Raw genomic sequence first — 18,101 nt, 5'->3', positions numbered from 1 at the left:
ATTATGAAACTTTTCTTGATCATAAATTTATTTTGGCCTATGTAAATATTCTGGGAACTACGACAATATAATTCCAATAATTACATAGTTTCTGGTCTCTCTACATCATTAACTTTTTGAGAGTCCGGAGACATTTGTTGAGTGAATGTGAATTATTATATATTTATGCACATCAACCAGGCTCAGATGAAATATGTCACACGAGAGGGACACCAAATTCATACCCACTCCACGAAAAAAACATTGTCTGGTGCAAAACTTAATAACCTTTATGAATCGAACAAGCAAATCCTCTGACAAGACAAGTAAGTGATAGAAATGGTATCATCAAATAAAATACAAAAGAAACATTGAACAGCGTACTGGCGGGTCTGGTAGTGACAATGATTGTCCCTCAGCCTACATGGGATAAAACAAAACAGAACTGAACATGGTAAAAAAAGAATATAGTAAGAATCCCAGCTGACTGCCTCATATAACTAATATCTTTGATATCCGAACAAAGCCACTCGAGCCAAGTTATGCAATTAAGCGACAGCAGGCATGTCCTTGAGCCAGGCATCCAGCGGTTTACCAATTGAGTAGACTATAAACCCGATCTCTCTAAGCTTCTCCATGTCCACAACGTTCCTACCATCAAAAATAAAAGCGGGTTTTTGCATGTTGTCATATATCTTCTGATAATCAAGAGTCTTAAATTCATCCCACTCTGTAAGGATGCAGACAGCATGGGCATCCTTTGTTGCTGTGTAGGCATCCCAAACAACGCTGACTTGTTTCACGGTTGTTGGACTCATTGGCTGAAGGTGAAGAGGATGATCCCAATCGAACTTGTTCATTGAGAGGTCTCTCTGAATTTGGTCCTCATTCACCTGAGGGTCATATATGCTCAACTTAGCCTTGTCCCCCAACAGTCCCTTGCAAACATCAATTGCAGGGGTCTCTCGAGTATCACCAGTATCCTTCTTGAAAGCAAAACCTAGAACGGCAACTTTCTTGCCTGATACTGTGTTGAACATGGAGGCAACCACGCGGTTGACAAAACGAGTTTTCTGATAGTCATTGATCTTGATAACCTGTTTCCAGTATTCAGCCACCTCTGGAAGACCATTGCACTCACAAATGTAAACCAGATTCAGAATATCCTTCTGGAAGCAAGAGCCACCAAAACCAACACTAGCATTAAGGAACTTGGGACCAATCCTCGAGTCCTTTCCAACAGCATATGCCACCTGTGAGACATTTGCTCCAGTAGCCTCACAAAGAGCTGACATGGCATTCACAGAAGAGATTCTTTGTGCCAAAAATGCATTGGCAGCCAATTTTGAGAGCTCAGCAGACCACAAATTGGTGGTGAGGATGCGGTCTTCAGGGACCCATTGGGCATACACATCCTTCAATGCTTGGATAGCCTTCTGACCACCTGGAGTTTCCCGACCTCCGATCAGGACCCTGTCAGGTTTGAAAAGGTCTTCGATTGCGGTCCCTTCTGCAAGAAACTCAGGGTTTGAGAGGATCTGGAAGTTAATGCCCTTGCTGTTGTGGGTCAAAATCTTTTCGATTGCCTCGGCAGTTTTAACTGGAACAGTTGATTTCTCAACAACTATCTTGTCAGATTTTGAAACATCTGCTATCATGCGAGCAGCACTCTCCCAATAAGTTAAATCTGCAGCCTTGCCTGCACCAAGACCCCTTGTCTTGGTAGGAGTGTTCACTGAAACAAAAACGATATCAGCCTCCCGCACGTGTTTCTCGACATCTGTGCTGAAGAAGAGGTTCCTGCCTCGGCATTCCTTGACTACATCCTCGAGGCCTGGCTCATAGATGGGGAGCTGGTCGCTGTTCCAGGCTGTGATGCGAGGCACAGAAATATCAACAACAGCCACTTCAATAGAAGGGCACTTGAGTGCTATGACAGCCATGGTGGGCCCCCCAACATATCCAGCACCTATACAGCAAATCTTCACCATTTTCCTTCGTTCCAAACTGCAAAAGACAAAAGTTCATGACTTTGAGTACTTTTGAGGCTGGACTTCTCACAACATAAAGGCAAATTCATAATGTAAGGAGCAATATGCACAAAACTGAAATGCATTTATAGAGGAACAAAATGGATCCAAATAGTGTGTGCACTTGGTAGATTTACTAATTGCGTTTTATATCGCCCTTCACTGACCCTATTCAGCAAACACTTGTCCTCCTACAGTGACATCCACGATAAAAACTGATTGCATATGAATAGTAACAGCTAAATACCAACCACAAGATCCACATTCTTAACATCTAAATGTAATACTACCTAATATTAGAGTAGGCTTTCATGTATTTCAGTACTGCAAATTATTATAAAATTTAGTCAAAGAAAGAGTACCCACAGAATGACATTAACCAAAACACTAGGTGATTTTCTCCTATCTGTTCAAGCCTTGATGGAAAAAATTACCTGGTGGGAGGTAGGAGGCGGTATGAAGGCAGAAAACTAGAATGAAAAGTCTGTATATTTGATGAGCCTCCAATGGAGTTTATATACAAAGGAAGTAACCAATTGTGCTAAGCTAACTCCTAGAAGGTAGGAAAATATAACCAGTACAAAAAAAAAAAAAAATTGTAAAAGCTAAAATCCAGTGGATACTAAACTGTAGCCTAAAGTTACTGAACAAAGACCCATTCAAACCTAACAGCAGTAGTACATGCGCTATTACGCCCCCTCAAGTTAGCCTTGAAGATACAACGCGTAACTTGGGAAGCATGCGTTGGAAGGCCAGCTTGGACAATGGTTTGGTGAGTGGATCCGCAAGTTGATCAGCAGAGTGGATATGCGATATGCGGACTAGGCCACTGTGGACTTGGTTATGAACAAAGTGAAGATCAACCTCAAGGTGCTTCATTTTTGTATGATGTACTGGATTCTCAGCAATGTAAGTGACCCCAAGGTTATCACAAAGTATTGTAGGAGCAGCAGAGAGCGTCACATGAAGATCTTTGAGCAAGTGTGTGATCCAGTTTGTTGACAAGGCAAAAGCAACGGCACGATACTCTGCCTCAGTGGAGGAGCGAGAGACAGTAGGTTGCTTACGAGAACACCAGGAGATAGGCGTCGTGCCTAGATAAACAATATAACCAGAGATGGAGCGGCGATAATTGATATCACCTGCCCAATCGGCATCAGCATATGTATACAGAGAGCGGTTGAAGGTTGTGGGGAAATACGAATACCATGCTGGGATGTTTCTTTAAGATACCGAAGGATCCGTTTAACTGCCTTCCAGTGAATCACGGAGGGAGAGGTGTTGAACTGAGTTAGCTTGTTTACCCAATAGGTGATGTCAGGTCGGGTAAACGAAAGGTACTGAAGCTTACCAAGCTCAGATTTGTACTCTTTGCCTTTGCTTCAAAGTGGTTATGGGAACGTGAGCGACACACATTTGCTGTATGGCCAAAGTGGTCACATAGTTGACAGCGAACACGTGGGTTGAACAAATTGGTTAGGAAAGTTGCGCCAGTGGGGATTAGCATTTTGATTGGACTGCCTATTTGGGGTACGTCAGTTGTTGTTATTGTTTGGTGGGCGTCAATTGTTGCGTGAAGTTGGTGAAGAATTCGTGACGCGTTGAGCAACAGCTGCTATGACTTGTGTGGTAGTTTTCTTAAGGTCCTCATGTTTGAGAAATATCTCATGATCAAGGAGCTTGTCAAGAAGTTCCTCATAGCTGGTTGCAGAGTCGCGTGCCCGTATGGCTGCGGAGATCTCACGAAACTCTGGGCCGAGTCCGCTCAGTATTTTCACCACAAGTTCTTCATTAGCAACAGGAGAACCTGCTGTGGCAAGTTCATCAGAGAGAGATCGAATCTCTCGCAGGTATTCAACAATCGATTTGGTGTCTTTGGGGACCCGACTGAGATGGTGATGGAGACTAAAGATGCGAGTTTGCGATTTGTTCGCAAAGGAAGTATGGAGTTGATCCCAGGCAGATTTAGAGTTGGCTGCAGAGACGACAGTGGATGCAATGGTGGCATCAACAGAGGCCATTAGAGCATTTTGGATCAGTTTATCTTGACGAAACCAATCCTTATACTCCGAGTTGGGCGTCTCACGGCTGTTGGTGGTCACTGTTGTCGGAGGAGATGGCGTAGAGCCATCAAGATGACCATAGAGGTCATGACCATGGAGTAGCATGGCAATTTGGGCCTTCCATGTAGTGAAATTATGGCTGCCAGACAATTTAATGGGCAACTGAGATGATGGGTTGAATTGGATTAAATGTTTGAACACAGTGGTGTTGTCAGCATTAGCAACTACACAGCAACTGGTGTAGAGGAACCCATTTTTGCAGAGGAAAAAAAGAGAGGATCTTGGATAGTTTACTCGTTAAGTGTTGCTTTGGCTCTCAGACCATATGAAGGCAGAAAACTAGAAAGAAAAGTTTGTATATTTGATGAGCCTCCAATGGAGTTTATATACAAAGGAAGTAACCAATTGTGCTAAGCTAACTCCTAGAAGGTAGGAAAATATAACCAGTACAAAAAATAAATTAATTGTAAAAGCTAAAATCCAGTGGATACTAAACTGTAGCCTAAAGTTACTGAACAAAGACCCATTCAAACCTAACAGCAGTAGTACATGCGCTATTAGGTGGAACTAGTCAAGGTACGCAAGCTGACCCGGACATCACAGTTATAAAACAATACACGTATTGTCACTTTCTATTCATTGATCAGATATGCACCAATGAACATGGAATTCGGAGGAAAGGTGCGAACTTCATTAATTCAACACAGAAAACAACGGCATTCCATAAGTACTTACATCAACTAATCATGATCTTGACCGGATCTAAAACAAAAACAGTCAGATTCAAAGTCTACCTCTTGCTCTGAGCTAAAATTCAACTGATATTAGCAAAGATCAATTCTTATTACAAATCCACTAATGAATGATCGAAGCAGACACTAGATCTCTACAGATACGAAAGATTATAGATCAAAACTAAGAAGACCGACAATTAAGCAATGTCATTATCCAGACGAAAAAAAAAAGCTTTGTTTTCTCAACAGATTGTTAAGAATACACAAAATTCACACTTCTCGATCTACGAAATAAAAAAGAAATCTTTACGACAAACTGAATCAATAACAAATCAATGAAGCATATCATTACACATGATATGTGATTAACCAAGCATAATACCTGTAGTGTTACGAGAAGAGGGAGATGGATCTGCAAAAGAGGAGAGCAACTTTGATAATTAAGGAAGGAAAGAGTAACATGTGAGCTAAGAAGGCGGGGGACATCCTTAAATAGTCTGTTTCACCGGATCTTAGATCTAACCCAACGGCTGTAGTAAGAGAGGCTGCCGAGTCTTTTTCAAGGCAAATTGAGTAACAATACTAGTACTAAATAAATAATGTGTGTGTATATATTTCATACCTAATTAAATAGCAAGAGGTTAGGAAATCATAGGGCCCAAATTTTGTGACATTTCAGTTTGAACTTTCAACCATTTGTGATTTGACTATCCTTTTGGAATATGACAGGAAACGAAAATTATTTTTCAGGGATTTTTTGACTTTTTTCTTATCCAAAATAAGTGATTTTTCCAGATTTCAAGAATGAATTAATTATTTTTTTTCCTACATTGCCCTTTGAATAATTAATGTTGGAGTATGTGTTATGAGTGTTTATATGAAGAGATAGTAAAGGTTAATATGGTCAATTTCATTGCTAATTAATGTTAAAAGGTGAGTTTCTTAATATGTGTGAAAACAACCAAAAAATTACTTATTTTGGACCGGAGGGAGTAGTAATCTTATTCATTTTCTGGTGTTTGGTACGCAAATTAAGGAAAATAACTTCTCAAGAGTATTTATAAATAATTTAGATACAATAAACATGAAGCCATAAACTTTCGAACCAACAACCTTCCGAACCCACAAATTTCACAAACTTCAAAACAGCTAAACTTTCGAAACCACGAACTTGCGAACCCGTAAACTTTATAATTTCTAAACCCGTAAACTTCCAAACACATAAACCTCTGAACTCATAACTTTGGAACTTGTAAAATTTCGAACCTGTAAATCGAAAGATGAAAAAACTAAAACTAAAAATATATAAAAAAAAATATTTTTTTTGGCGGGGTGGAGTTTGGCGGGGTGGTTGGTGCAGGAAAAAAAAGGAAATTTGAAATTACAAAAAAAAAAAAAAGTTTAATTTTTTTTTTTGCAGGATGAGTGGTGACGTAAAAAAAATTTGAAATTTGAAAAAAAAAATCTTTTTGGAGAGAGGGAATGGGGTGGGTAGGTGTAGGGGTATGGGGTGGATTGGTGAGGGTGGGGAATAGGGTGGAAAGCTTGAGAAAGAGTTTTGGAAAATGTTTTCCCTTTTCTTGATAAGGAAAATATTTTCCTCTAATTGAAAGAATGAGTTCATAAAGAAAATATTTTCTAAAATATTTAAGCCAACCAAACATGGAAAAATCGGAAAATATTTTCCGAAAATATTTTCCTTCCGACATTCTACAAATATCTTGATTTCTTAAACAACTAATAATACCACTCCAGCTTTAGGTTTAGTTCTTATACACAACTGATATAAATATTTGTTGCTCTATTGAATTATTTGAAAGTAATTTAAGGAAAAATATAAATAATTTGTTATAACTGATTAAATGATATTAATAGTATTAAAATATTTTATACTATGTCCATAACTTAGATCAATTATTCACGATTTAATCACTGACGTAGAGTGTTCAATGACTCGCATATACATTTGTCAATCACAGCAATATAGCATTTGTCATAGCAAGGTAAATTGTCGGGATTTATTCTGTGTGACTTTATATTTTATCTACCTTTTCGGACAAGAGAATACATTTTATGAAAATATATTATTTCTTTTTTTAAAAGAATTATTATAATTTTGGCAAGGCATATTCACGCTCTATAAAATATTTACCTCCTTTACTTGAATTTCTGAGTGGTTAACTGTATATTGATGATATGACTGATATTTTGGACCCGTTTGGTCATGAGTTTTGCCAAAATAAATTTGGAATTTATTTTCAAAACTTATATTTGGCCATAAATTTTGTCCACATTTTGGCAAAATTCCAAATCCCAAATCTCAAAATCACCCCAATTGCTGATTTTGGGCCAAAATCTTAAAGCTTGGGAATTATATAGAGCAAAAAACATAACTAGGCAAAATTATAGGAAAATTTTCGCTGATGTAGCAGCATTGGGTCTTTTACACATAAGGCAAGAAAATATTTATATTCCTAGCCAAAATCCTTTAAATATTGTACCTTAACTCATGCACCATTCATAGTTTCAGTTACCTACTTCTCCTTAATTAAGATAATTAGTCCTTAATCTTCATATTTCGTGTTCCATATATTCCATATGTCATCTATTGTTATATAAAGAGATGAGAAGCAACTAATGGGAAGCAAACAACTGAAATATCTCATCTTTTATATGTACATATATAATCAATAGTACAATATATATATTACGTATATTATACATATATATCCATCTTTTGTGCGTACATATGTACTCCTATATCTTCCATTTCACACCCATACTCGACACCCAAGAAGTATATCTAATCAAGTAAATTTTAATCAAGTATATAGTACATACCATTTTTATACCTAAACAAATTAAATAAGCAAAAATATACCATGTTGTTTGAAGATGAAGTACATACCATGTTTATGCCTAGACACAATTAAAATACATGGCATATTCTGTTTATTTGATTGCGTTTCGGTATAAAATTGTTATGTATTTTGTCTTCAAGTATGTGGTATATTCTATTTATTTTATTGTCCTTGATATAAAAATGGTATGTACGTTCTCTTCAACTTAGTTAACATTTACTTATGTTAGGTATAACAACAACAATAACAATAACAATAACAATAACAATAATAATAATAATAATAATAATATATTGATTATTAAATATATATTATTTTGAAATATACATTATATTTTATTATGTTTGCATAGACTTGGAGAAGTTCGGAAAATATTTTATGTCAAATATATACAAAGTATATTCAGATTTCATCAAGAAATACATAAATATAATACATGGATCGAATATGTGCACTTTTTATAGGCCATATATACAAATTTATATAAAATACAACTTTAAAATATATATATAAAGAGAGAAGAAGCAGAGTGAAGGAGTGAAAAAACTCAAAAATAATGGTATCCCTTAATTCCTCATCACATAAATTTTAAAATATACTAAATTTGTAAAAAGATCTGCCATTTATGGAACAAAGAAGAAGTGATGTCATTAATAAAAATAATATTAAATAAAGGATCAGCTAGGTAAAAATCTTTTATTTTTCCAAAATAAAATTGGGAAATATGTTTTGAAAATATATGTCCAAACACATTTTTATCTTCAAACTAAACTTCACCCAAATCAAATTTTTCAAAACAAATTTGAAATCTATGGCCAAACGCTAACTTTATTATCATACCCGGGTAGCGGCGGAATCGCAAATGATACAATGAGTTCTTTCACCTTTTAAACTTTATCTCATCTTCTATCATTAATTATCACATCTAAGCGTGCTTTCAATTAATACATCAACAACAACAATAATAATCCAGTATAATTCTACTTAGTGGGGTCTGGAGAGAGTAGTGTGTACGCAAACCTTACCCCTACCCTGAGGTAGAGAGGCTGTTTCCAAACTTCCAATTAATACATTCGTATAAAATAATTCCCTAACATAAACAATGACAACTTCTACTATTGCGCTTCGTTTACAAGTTAATTAAGGGGCGGAGGGAATTTGTCAAAAATACCCTTGCAGAATAGTTGGAAATTTTTTGTATAAAAACTAGTAGAACAACAGAAATGTTATAAATATATTATATTATGGATGTTCATTTAGTACTCCGTTGTAAATAAGCTTCCTGAAGAAGCTTATCCATATGGGACTCCACCGTAAATATGTTTATCTATTTAGTACTCTATTGGAAATAAGCTTCCTGAAGAAGCTTATCACTTCGGTACCCGGTTATGGATAAACATTACCCTAGGTAGAAGATTATCCATACCGGGTATAATAAGCTTATCCATTCAGTACTCCGTTATGGATAAACATTGCTCTCAGTAGAAGATTATCCATATCTGGTATAGTAGCAGCTTACACAGCAGCTTGCAGTAGCAGCTTACACAGCGGGTATAATAAGCTTATCCTTTCAGTACCCAGTTATGGATAAACATTACCCTCGGTAGAAAATTATCCATATCGGGTATAATAAGCTTATCCTTTCAGTACTCCGTTATGGATAAACATTGTTCTCAGTAGAAGATTATCCATATCTGGTATAGTAGCGGCTTACACAACAACTTCCTTTCTTCTATAAATAGAAGAGATTTCAGTTCATTATGTACATCAGTTTGAATTCGAATAATATATCAGTTTCTCTCTATACTTGTCTTTACTTTACAGTCTTTATTTTATAACACGTTATCAGCACGAGACTCTGACATCTCGAGCAAATACTTTGAAAGTATTAGAGGTAAGAACTTTCTTTTCCTAAATAATGTCAAATCTTTCTAAACTTGAATTTGTAGCCCTGGATATATCGGGCAAAAGCTACATGTCTTGGGTGCTTGATGCTGAAATTCATCTTGATGCGATGGGTCTGACAGACATCATCAAGGATAAAAATCAGGTATCAAACCAAGACCGTGCCAAAAGAAATGATATTCCTACGCCATCACCTTGATGAGGGTCTGAAAATGGAATATCTCACTATTAAAGATCCAGTCATACTGTGGAATAATTTGAAAGATAGATATGACCACCTGAAGATGGTTGTTCTTCCACAGGCACGTTATGATTGGACTCATCTAAAGCTACAAGATTTTAAATCTATCGGTGAGTATAATTCTGCTATGTTCAGAATTTCCCAATTGAAATTATGTGGTGATAATATTACTGATCATGATATGTTGGAGAAAACTTTCACCACTTTTCATGCCTCGAATATGCTCCTGCAGCAGCAATATCGAGAGATGAGATTTAAAAAGTATTCTGAACTTATCTCACATCTTCTTATAGCAGAGCAACATAATGGGCTATTAATGAAAAATCATGAAAGCCGACCTATTGGTTCTTGTCCATTCCCTGAAGTGAATGAGACGAACTTCCACCAAGCTAAACGTGGAAGAGGTCGTGGCCCCAGTCGTGGTCATGGCCGTGGTCGGGGAAGAAACCCCAATCATGGTAATAATAATGCACCAAAGAAGCCTCCTCACCACCAGCAGTGGAAAAGGAAGGAACAAAAGCATGAAGCGGTGCAAGCGCCAAATGCAGAAAATGCATGCTATAGATGTGGAGGAAAAGGGCGCTGGTCACGTACCTGTCGTACGCCAAAGCACCTGGTTGAGCTTTATCAAGCCTCCCTGAAGAAGACAGAGAAAAATGCTGAAGCAAATTTTATTTCTGAAGATAATTTAGACTTCATGCATTTGGATGTAGCTGATTACTTTGCACTCCCAGAAGGAGAAACAAGTCATGTAATCGGTAGTGAATCTGTAGAAATGTAAATATTTTAATTTTTGTTGTTTGTAATAGATAGTATGGTTATGTAATTGTTGTACATAAATAAAAGTTATGCTTTGATAATGATGTTTACTATAATATATTTTATTTATGTTATTTTGAAGAATATGGATAACCCTCAAATTATGTTTGGATCAAAGACAAATCATGAAGATATTTGTGTTATTGATAGTGGAACAACTCATGCCATATTCAACGATCAGAAATACTTTTCTTATTTGCATAAGGAAAAAGCAAATGTTTCAACAATTTCTGGTAATATAAGTTTGATTGAAGGCTCCGGAAGAGCCATAATATTTCTGTCTAAGGGAACAAAACTTATTATAGACAATGCATTGTTCTCCTCCAAGTCCCGAAGAAACTTGTTGAGTTTTATAGATATCCGCCGAAATGGGTATCATGTTGAGACAATAGATGAAATGAACAGGGAATATCTTTGTATTACAAAGAATATTTCTGGCCAGAAATGCATTGTAGAAAAGTTACCAACTTTATCTTCTGGCTTATACTATTCAAAAATTAGTACAATTGAAGCACACTCTATCGTAAACCAGAAGTTTACGGATTCAAATACTTTTGTGCTTTGGCATGGCCGTTTGGGCCATCCCGGATCAATAATGATGAGACGAATTACTGAAAATTCGAGTGGGCATCCATTAAAGAACTTGAAGATTCTTACAAATGACGAATTTTCTTGTGATGCTTGTTATCAAGGAAAAATGATCACTAGACCATCACCAATGAAGGTTGGTATTGAATCCCCTGCCTTTTTAGAGCGTATACATGGGGATATATGTGGACCTATTCACCCACCAAGTGGGTTGTTTAGATATTTTATGGTCCTAATAGATGCATCTTCAAGATGGTCTCATGTGTGCCTACTATCATCTCGCAACCTGGCGTTTGCAAAGCTATTAGCCCAAATAATTCGATTAAGGGCACAATTCCCAGATTATCCTATAAAGGCTATTCGCCTTGATAATGCTGGAGAATTCTCATCTCAAGCTTTTGATGATTATTGTCTATCCGTTGGGATAAAAGTTGAACATCCTGTAGCTTATGTTCATACTCAAAATGGCCTTGCAGAGTCATTTATTAAACGCCTGCAATTGATAGCAAGACCACTACTTATGAAAATAAAATTGTCCACTACTGCTTGAGGCCATGCTATCTTGCATGCAGCATCACTTATCCGCCTCAGACCGACACATTATAATAAATATTCTCCGTCACAATTAGTTTTTGGTCATGAACAAAATATTACCCATCTACGAATTTTCGGATGTGCTGTATATGTGCCAGTAGCACCACCACAACGTAGTAAGATGGGACCACAAAGAAGGATAGGAATATATGTTGGGTTTGAATCACCCTCTATTATTCGCTATCTTGAACCATTGACAGGAGATTTATTTACTGCTCGATTTGCAGATTGTCGGTTTGATGAAACAAATTTTCCACAATTAGGGGGAGAGAAAAAGGAAATCAAAAGAGAAATTGTGTGGAAAATTTCATCATTATCTCACTTTGATCCCCGTACCCCAATATGTAATCAGGAGGTCCAGAAGATCATCTATTTACAGAATATAGCAAATCAAATGCCAGACACATTTACTGATTTAAAAAGGATAACTAAGTCACATATCCCAGCAGAGAATGTGCCTATCCGAATTGATGTCCCAGTAGGACCATCTACTAGCATGAGAGATAGTGAACCTAAAGCACGCCTGAAGCGTGGTAGGCCTTTGGGTTCTAAGGATCGAAATCCTCGAAAAAGAAAATCGACAAATGATCAAAACGATACTATGAAGGGATCTCTTGAAGAGACCCAAAATCTGATTAATTCTGAGATTCCTGAAGAAATCAATGAACCCGAAGCTCATGTGAGTGAGGAACTTTTAATAAGTTCGATCGGTGATGGGATTAATTTAAATCGATCTGAAATAGTAGTGGATAATATTTTTGCATATAATATTGCACTTAATACTATGAAAGATAGTGAGGATCTTGAACCTCGATCTGTCGAAAAATGTCGACAAAGATCTGATTGGCCAAAATGGCAAGAGGCAATTCAACCGGAATTGAAGTCACTTGCTAAAAGAGAGGTCTTTGGACCAGTAGTCCAAACACCTGATGGTATAAAACCAGTTGGTCATAAATGGGTTTTTGTGCGAAAAAGGAATGATAAAAATGAAGTTGAAAGATACAAAGCTCGCCTTGTTGCACAAGGATTTTCACAATGACCTGGAGTCGATTTTGATGAAACATATTCACCTGTTATGGATGCCATAACATTTCGATATCTCATCAGTTTAGCACTACATGAAAAGCTTGAAATACATCTAATGGATGTAGTTACAACTTATCTGTACGGTTCACTTGATAATGAAATTTATATGAAAATCCCTGAAGGATTTAAAATGCCTGAAGCAAAATCTCAGGAAATGTATTCAATCAGATTACAAAGATCTTTGTACGGTTTAAAGCAATCTGGGCGCATGTGGTATAATCGCCTTAGTGAATATTTGCTGAAAGAAGGTTACATAAATGATGTTATTTGTCCATGTATTTTTATAAAGAAAATGGCATCAGAATTTGTTATACTTGCTGTTTATGTTGATGACATAAATCTTGTTGGAACTCCAGAAGAGCTCCAAAAGGCAATTGAATATCTTAAGAAAGAATTTGAGATGAAAGATCTTGGAAAGACAAAACTTTGTCTTGGTCTACAAATTGAACATTTAGCAGAGGAGATCTTTATCCATCAATCTGCCTATACATAAAGGATATTAAAATGCTTTTACATGGACAAAGCGCACCCATTGAGTACACCAATGGTTGTTCGATCACTTGAAGTGAATAAGGATTTGTTCCGACCTCCAGAAGAGGACGAGGAACTCCTTGGTCCCGAAGTACCCTATCTCAGTGCAATTGGTGCACTAATGTATCTTGCTAATGCTACAAGGCCTGACATAGCATTTTCTGTTAATTTACTAGCAAGATATAGTTCTTCTCCTACACGGAGACATTGGAACGGGATTAAGCATATATTGCGATATTTAAAGGGAACTCGTGATATGAGTTTGTTTTATGCTAACAAAGATAGTGAAGACCTTGTTGGTTATGCAGATGCAGGTTATTTATCTGATCCCCATAAAGCTCGATCTCAAACCGGCTACGTATTTACATATGGAGGTACTGTCATATCATGGCGCTCCACAAAGCAATCTATTGTTGCTACTTCTTCAAATCACGCTGAGATAATAGCTATTCATGAAGCAAGTAGGGAATGCGTATGGTTGAGATCAATAATTCATTTTATTCGAGAAAAATGTGGTTTGGAATGTGAGAAAAGACCCACAATTTTATACGAAGACAATGCTGCATGCATAGCCCAATTGAAGGGAGGATTTATAAAAGGAGATAGAACGAAGCACATTTCACCAAAATTATTCTACACACACGATCTTCAGAAAAATGGTGACATTGATGTGCAACAAATCCGTTCAAGTGATAATCCAGCAGATTTATTCACTAAATCTTTGCCAACTTCAACTTTTGAGAAGATGGTATACAAGATTGGAATGCGGAGACTCAAATATTTGAAACAAGTTTTTCATCAAGGGGAGTAAAATACGCGATGCACTCTTTTTCCCGTACTTAGGTTTTTTCCCATGGGGTTTTCCTTATAAGGTTTTTAATGAGGCACCTAGCAATGCGTCTTATTAAATATGTATACTCTTTTTCCTTCACTGGGATTTTTTCCCACGTGGTTTTTCCTAGTAAGGTTTTAATGAGGCACATTATCTTTTAATGAACATCCAAGGGGAGTGTTATAAAAATATTATATTATGGATGTTCATTTAGTACTCCGTTGTAAATAAGTTTCCTGAAGAAGCTTATCCATATGGGACTCCACCGTAAATATGTTTATCTATTTAGTACTCTATTGGAAATAAGTTTCCTGAAGAAGCTTATCACTTCGATACCCGGTTATGGATAAATATTACCCCCAGTAGAAGATTATCCATACCGGGTATAATAAGCTTATCCTTTTAATACCCAGTTATGAATAAACATTACCCCGATAGAAGATTATCCATATCGGGTATAATAAGCTTATCCTTTCAGTACTCCGTTATGGATAAACATTGTTCTCAGTAGAAGATTATCCATATCTGGTATAGTAGCGGCTTACACAACAACTTCCTTTCTTCTATAAATAGAAGAGATTTCAGTTCATTATGTACATCAATTTGAATTCGAATAATATATCAGTTTCTCTATTGTCTTTACTTTACCGTCTTTATTTTATAACAAGAAAAAGGAATTGGGAAGGCTGACTCAGAAATGAGAATGATTTTCCTTTTTTGACAAAAAACTGAAAGTGATTGAGCAGCAAGTGGAAATGGCAGATTCCCACGCGGTTTGACGCTTCACGCACCACCGCCAAAGTTGACACGTGGCATGTGTTTGTGCCTTCAGAATTTACCGAAGCCTCAGAGCAATTCTTCGATTTGTTTGTTATTTTATTTTATATATATATATATATGCTGAGGTCATGTTAATTTTCTTGCGTCATTACCGAAGGAAGTGGTATATGGACGAGACTGTTCTTTCTTTAACCAGATATCTCGGGTTCAAGCCTTGGATATGGAAAAACTCTTGGTAGAGAGCACTTCTCCCCGAATGGGGCCTTACACGGCGCTAATCCGGATATAATCGAGCTCAAATACGGATACCGAACATCAAATGAAAAATAAAAAATAAGTGTACCGTCTTAATTACATAATTTATTTTTTCAAAATTTCGAAAAGAGATTTAAAATAAAAACATCACTTTTACTAATTTGGCTATTGGAGAATAGCACGCTTAATTAAATATATGTTCACTAGTATCATCAAAAGCTCTTAGCTTGATTTTCCTCTACGTTGAGGTAAATAGTGTCTTTGCCATATTGATATACTCCCCCTCATTCATCCTAAGTGATTTTTTTACTTTTAGCATACCTCTTAAGAAAATACTAATTCCTAAAGAAAAAATATAATTACTAAATTACTCTTAATTAAAATTTGCACATTATTACCTTGACATATTGGGATATATAAATAAGGGTAAATTTTAAAAAGAATAAAATTAATTCCTTCTTAATTATGTAAAAGATCATTTATTTTGGACCAAAACATGCAAAAAAAGTTATTTATTATGAACCGGAAGAAGTATATTTTATTGTGGGTGTTCGTAAAATTACAGATTTTACTCTCCTATGTATTTTTTGTAATTATTGTAGGAAGTAATATAACTTAAATAATGATAAATATAAGAAATCGAATCCAGATCAGAAGAATTATTGAATTCGATATTTTAAATCCCCCGACAAAATTAAGAAAAATGTTCTTCAAATTTGACATAGCTGATAAAGTTAGGACTTAGGACTTAGGAGAATTTTGCTTGGATATATCATCAGCTAATAAAAGTGTTTATCCTAAAAACTGGATAACAATTAAAGTTATAATGTAGTTTTAAGGATACGTGATTTCACCTAATACCAATTGATAAATGTAAAGATTAATAAAGGAAATTGACGATAAAGTAAAGCAAACCGGTGCTTGAACAGAATTTAGCCCTCGAGCTTGAATACCCTCGAGTTAGTTGTGCAAAAATAGTTAAAATGTAACAAGCTGATGAACACGAGAATGTAAATTAGAGAGAGAATATTGTATTGCTTTGATCTGCGTGAATGTAAGGTGTTTACAAAATGATTAGAACCCTCTTTATATAGTAGAGGAATCCTATCTATGGTACAATTCTAATTACGGAAGTAAATCCCATGATTAGCCTAAACAATCGCCCTTGATTTGATATGTTCCGGGATTTCCGTCGTGATCTTCGACTGGTTACGGATATCTCTTTCCGTTATTGCGCTTTGCTCGAAGTCTATCATATTTGGTCTCGATTGGTGCTAGCCTCGGTCTCGACAGGCACCTCGATTCTCGAACTCGATACCTAGTCTCCGTGCTCTGGTCCGATCCATTACGAGACTTACCCTCGATGTAATTCCCTGGTCTCGATCAAATAGTAAACTTGGGTAGGCCTGGTTTTAATCGTATACATATAGTCCCCTCGTTTCTTGGAATGTAATGATAAGAAACGAATTGAGCCTTTGATTTTGTACCTCGATTTGTCATGATGTCATCCTCGTGACGTAAGTGACGGAAGTGACTGAAACGTCCTGTCAGTTCGCATATCGAGGCATTAAATGCATGTCAGTTGATGTACACCATTATTGGTTTTGAACCGTCATCTTCTTACTATAAATGTTCTTTCCTTCTCTTTTGCCAAAACTTTACTCTTAATCTACGGCTTAATCTTCAAAGCTTTTCACTTCCTTCAAGCTTCTCCATGCTGCATAACCTCTAAGTTTCGTTATCAACCTTCCCTCAAAATACCAAACCTCATTCTTTTCTTCCTTCTCCCAACTTGTAGAGATGGAAAAAACGTCTAAAACTGTTCCACAAAAAGAGGGCGCCTTTTCATCGCGGCCGGTTGATGATAAAACACTAGTGGAGCCGCACCCTGAGGAGTGCATTCTCGAGGTGGGGTGTGATCTTACTTTCGACTTCAAAGTCGAGAAAATTCTGTCTGTCCCCGGCCCAGTGTGAGCCAATGTCGAGATCTATGTGATCGATAACTGAGAGTGACCTTTAGCAGGTCAAGAAAGACTGCCATTGGGAGAAGAAAGAGATGGTGATTCCGACTCTCGAGGAAGATATCACTACCCATGTAGAAGGGTTTCTAAGTGTTTATACTTATCCTTTCATGCTAGGCCCTATCGATCCCGTCATCATTGACTTTTGCCGCCAATAACCCTAGGTCAGATCCATCCTTCTTTTTGGCGGATTGTCATTCAACTCAGATTTTTTGCGAGCAAAGTCGAAGAGATGCCTTTCACCATCGACCACCTCATCAGGCTGTACAAGCCCCGTCTTTTTCGAGGTGGGTTAATAAAGCTTCAGCGTTGGGCTACCAAAGTGCTGTTCTCGAGCATAGACGAGGACAAGGATCAAGGGTGGATGGGTCAGTTCGTTTGAGTGAAGACTTCCGACCTAATTCCAGCCGAGAAGATCCCATTTCCCGAGAAGTGGAATATGCGTAAGTTCAATCCCTCCTTTAGATTCTATTCATTATTTTGTTTCCTTTACTTCTCCTCATCGACATCCTTTTCTATGATGTAGCAGTCGCTTGGATGCCTGGTAGGAATCCGAACCTCGAGAGTTGGGTTCGAACCCTAGCTTCGACCTCCTCGTACGCTGAGTGGTCATGGCGTGATTTAGCAAGGGGCTGATGGTAGACCAAAAATCACAGTAAGCCTTTTATTCACGTATCTGATGGCTTTCGTTAAAATGTTCTCCTCTTATACTCACTTGGTTTCCTTTCATACAGGCCTCGGGAAAGATGCCGTCATGAGGTCCCCGTCCGGGGAGGAGGAGG

General features: G+C 36.9%; 1 protein-coding gene across 1 annotated transcript; it reads right to left on the bottom strand.

Moving 5' to 3' along the window:
• Positions 1-310: 310 nt before the first annotated feature.
• Positions 311-5,409, bottom strand: LOC104241122 (UDP-glucose 6-dehydrogenase 3). Its single transcript, XM_009796038.2, has 2 exons — positions 5,189-5,409; positions 311-1,986 (listed from the first exon to the last, which is right to left on the bottom strand). The coding sequence occupies exon 2, from the start codon at positions 1,968-1,970 to the stop codon at positions 528-530; it is 1,443 nt and encodes a 480-aa protein (XP_009794340.1). The 5' UTR covers positions 1,971-1,986; positions 5,189-5,409; the 3' UTR covers positions 311-527.
• Positions 5,410-18,101: the final 12,692 nt, after the last annotated feature.

The sequence above is a fragment of the Nicotiana sylvestris genome, chromosome 2, assembly GCF_000393655.2.
Source record: "Nicotiana sylvestris chromosome 2, ASM39365v2, whole genome shotgun sequence".
Lineage (NCBI taxonomy): Eukaryota > Viridiplantae > Streptophyta > Magnoliopsida > Solanales > Solanaceae > Nicotiana > Nicotiana sylvestris.
This window is presented reverse-complemented; position numbering and strand designations above follow the sequence as displayed.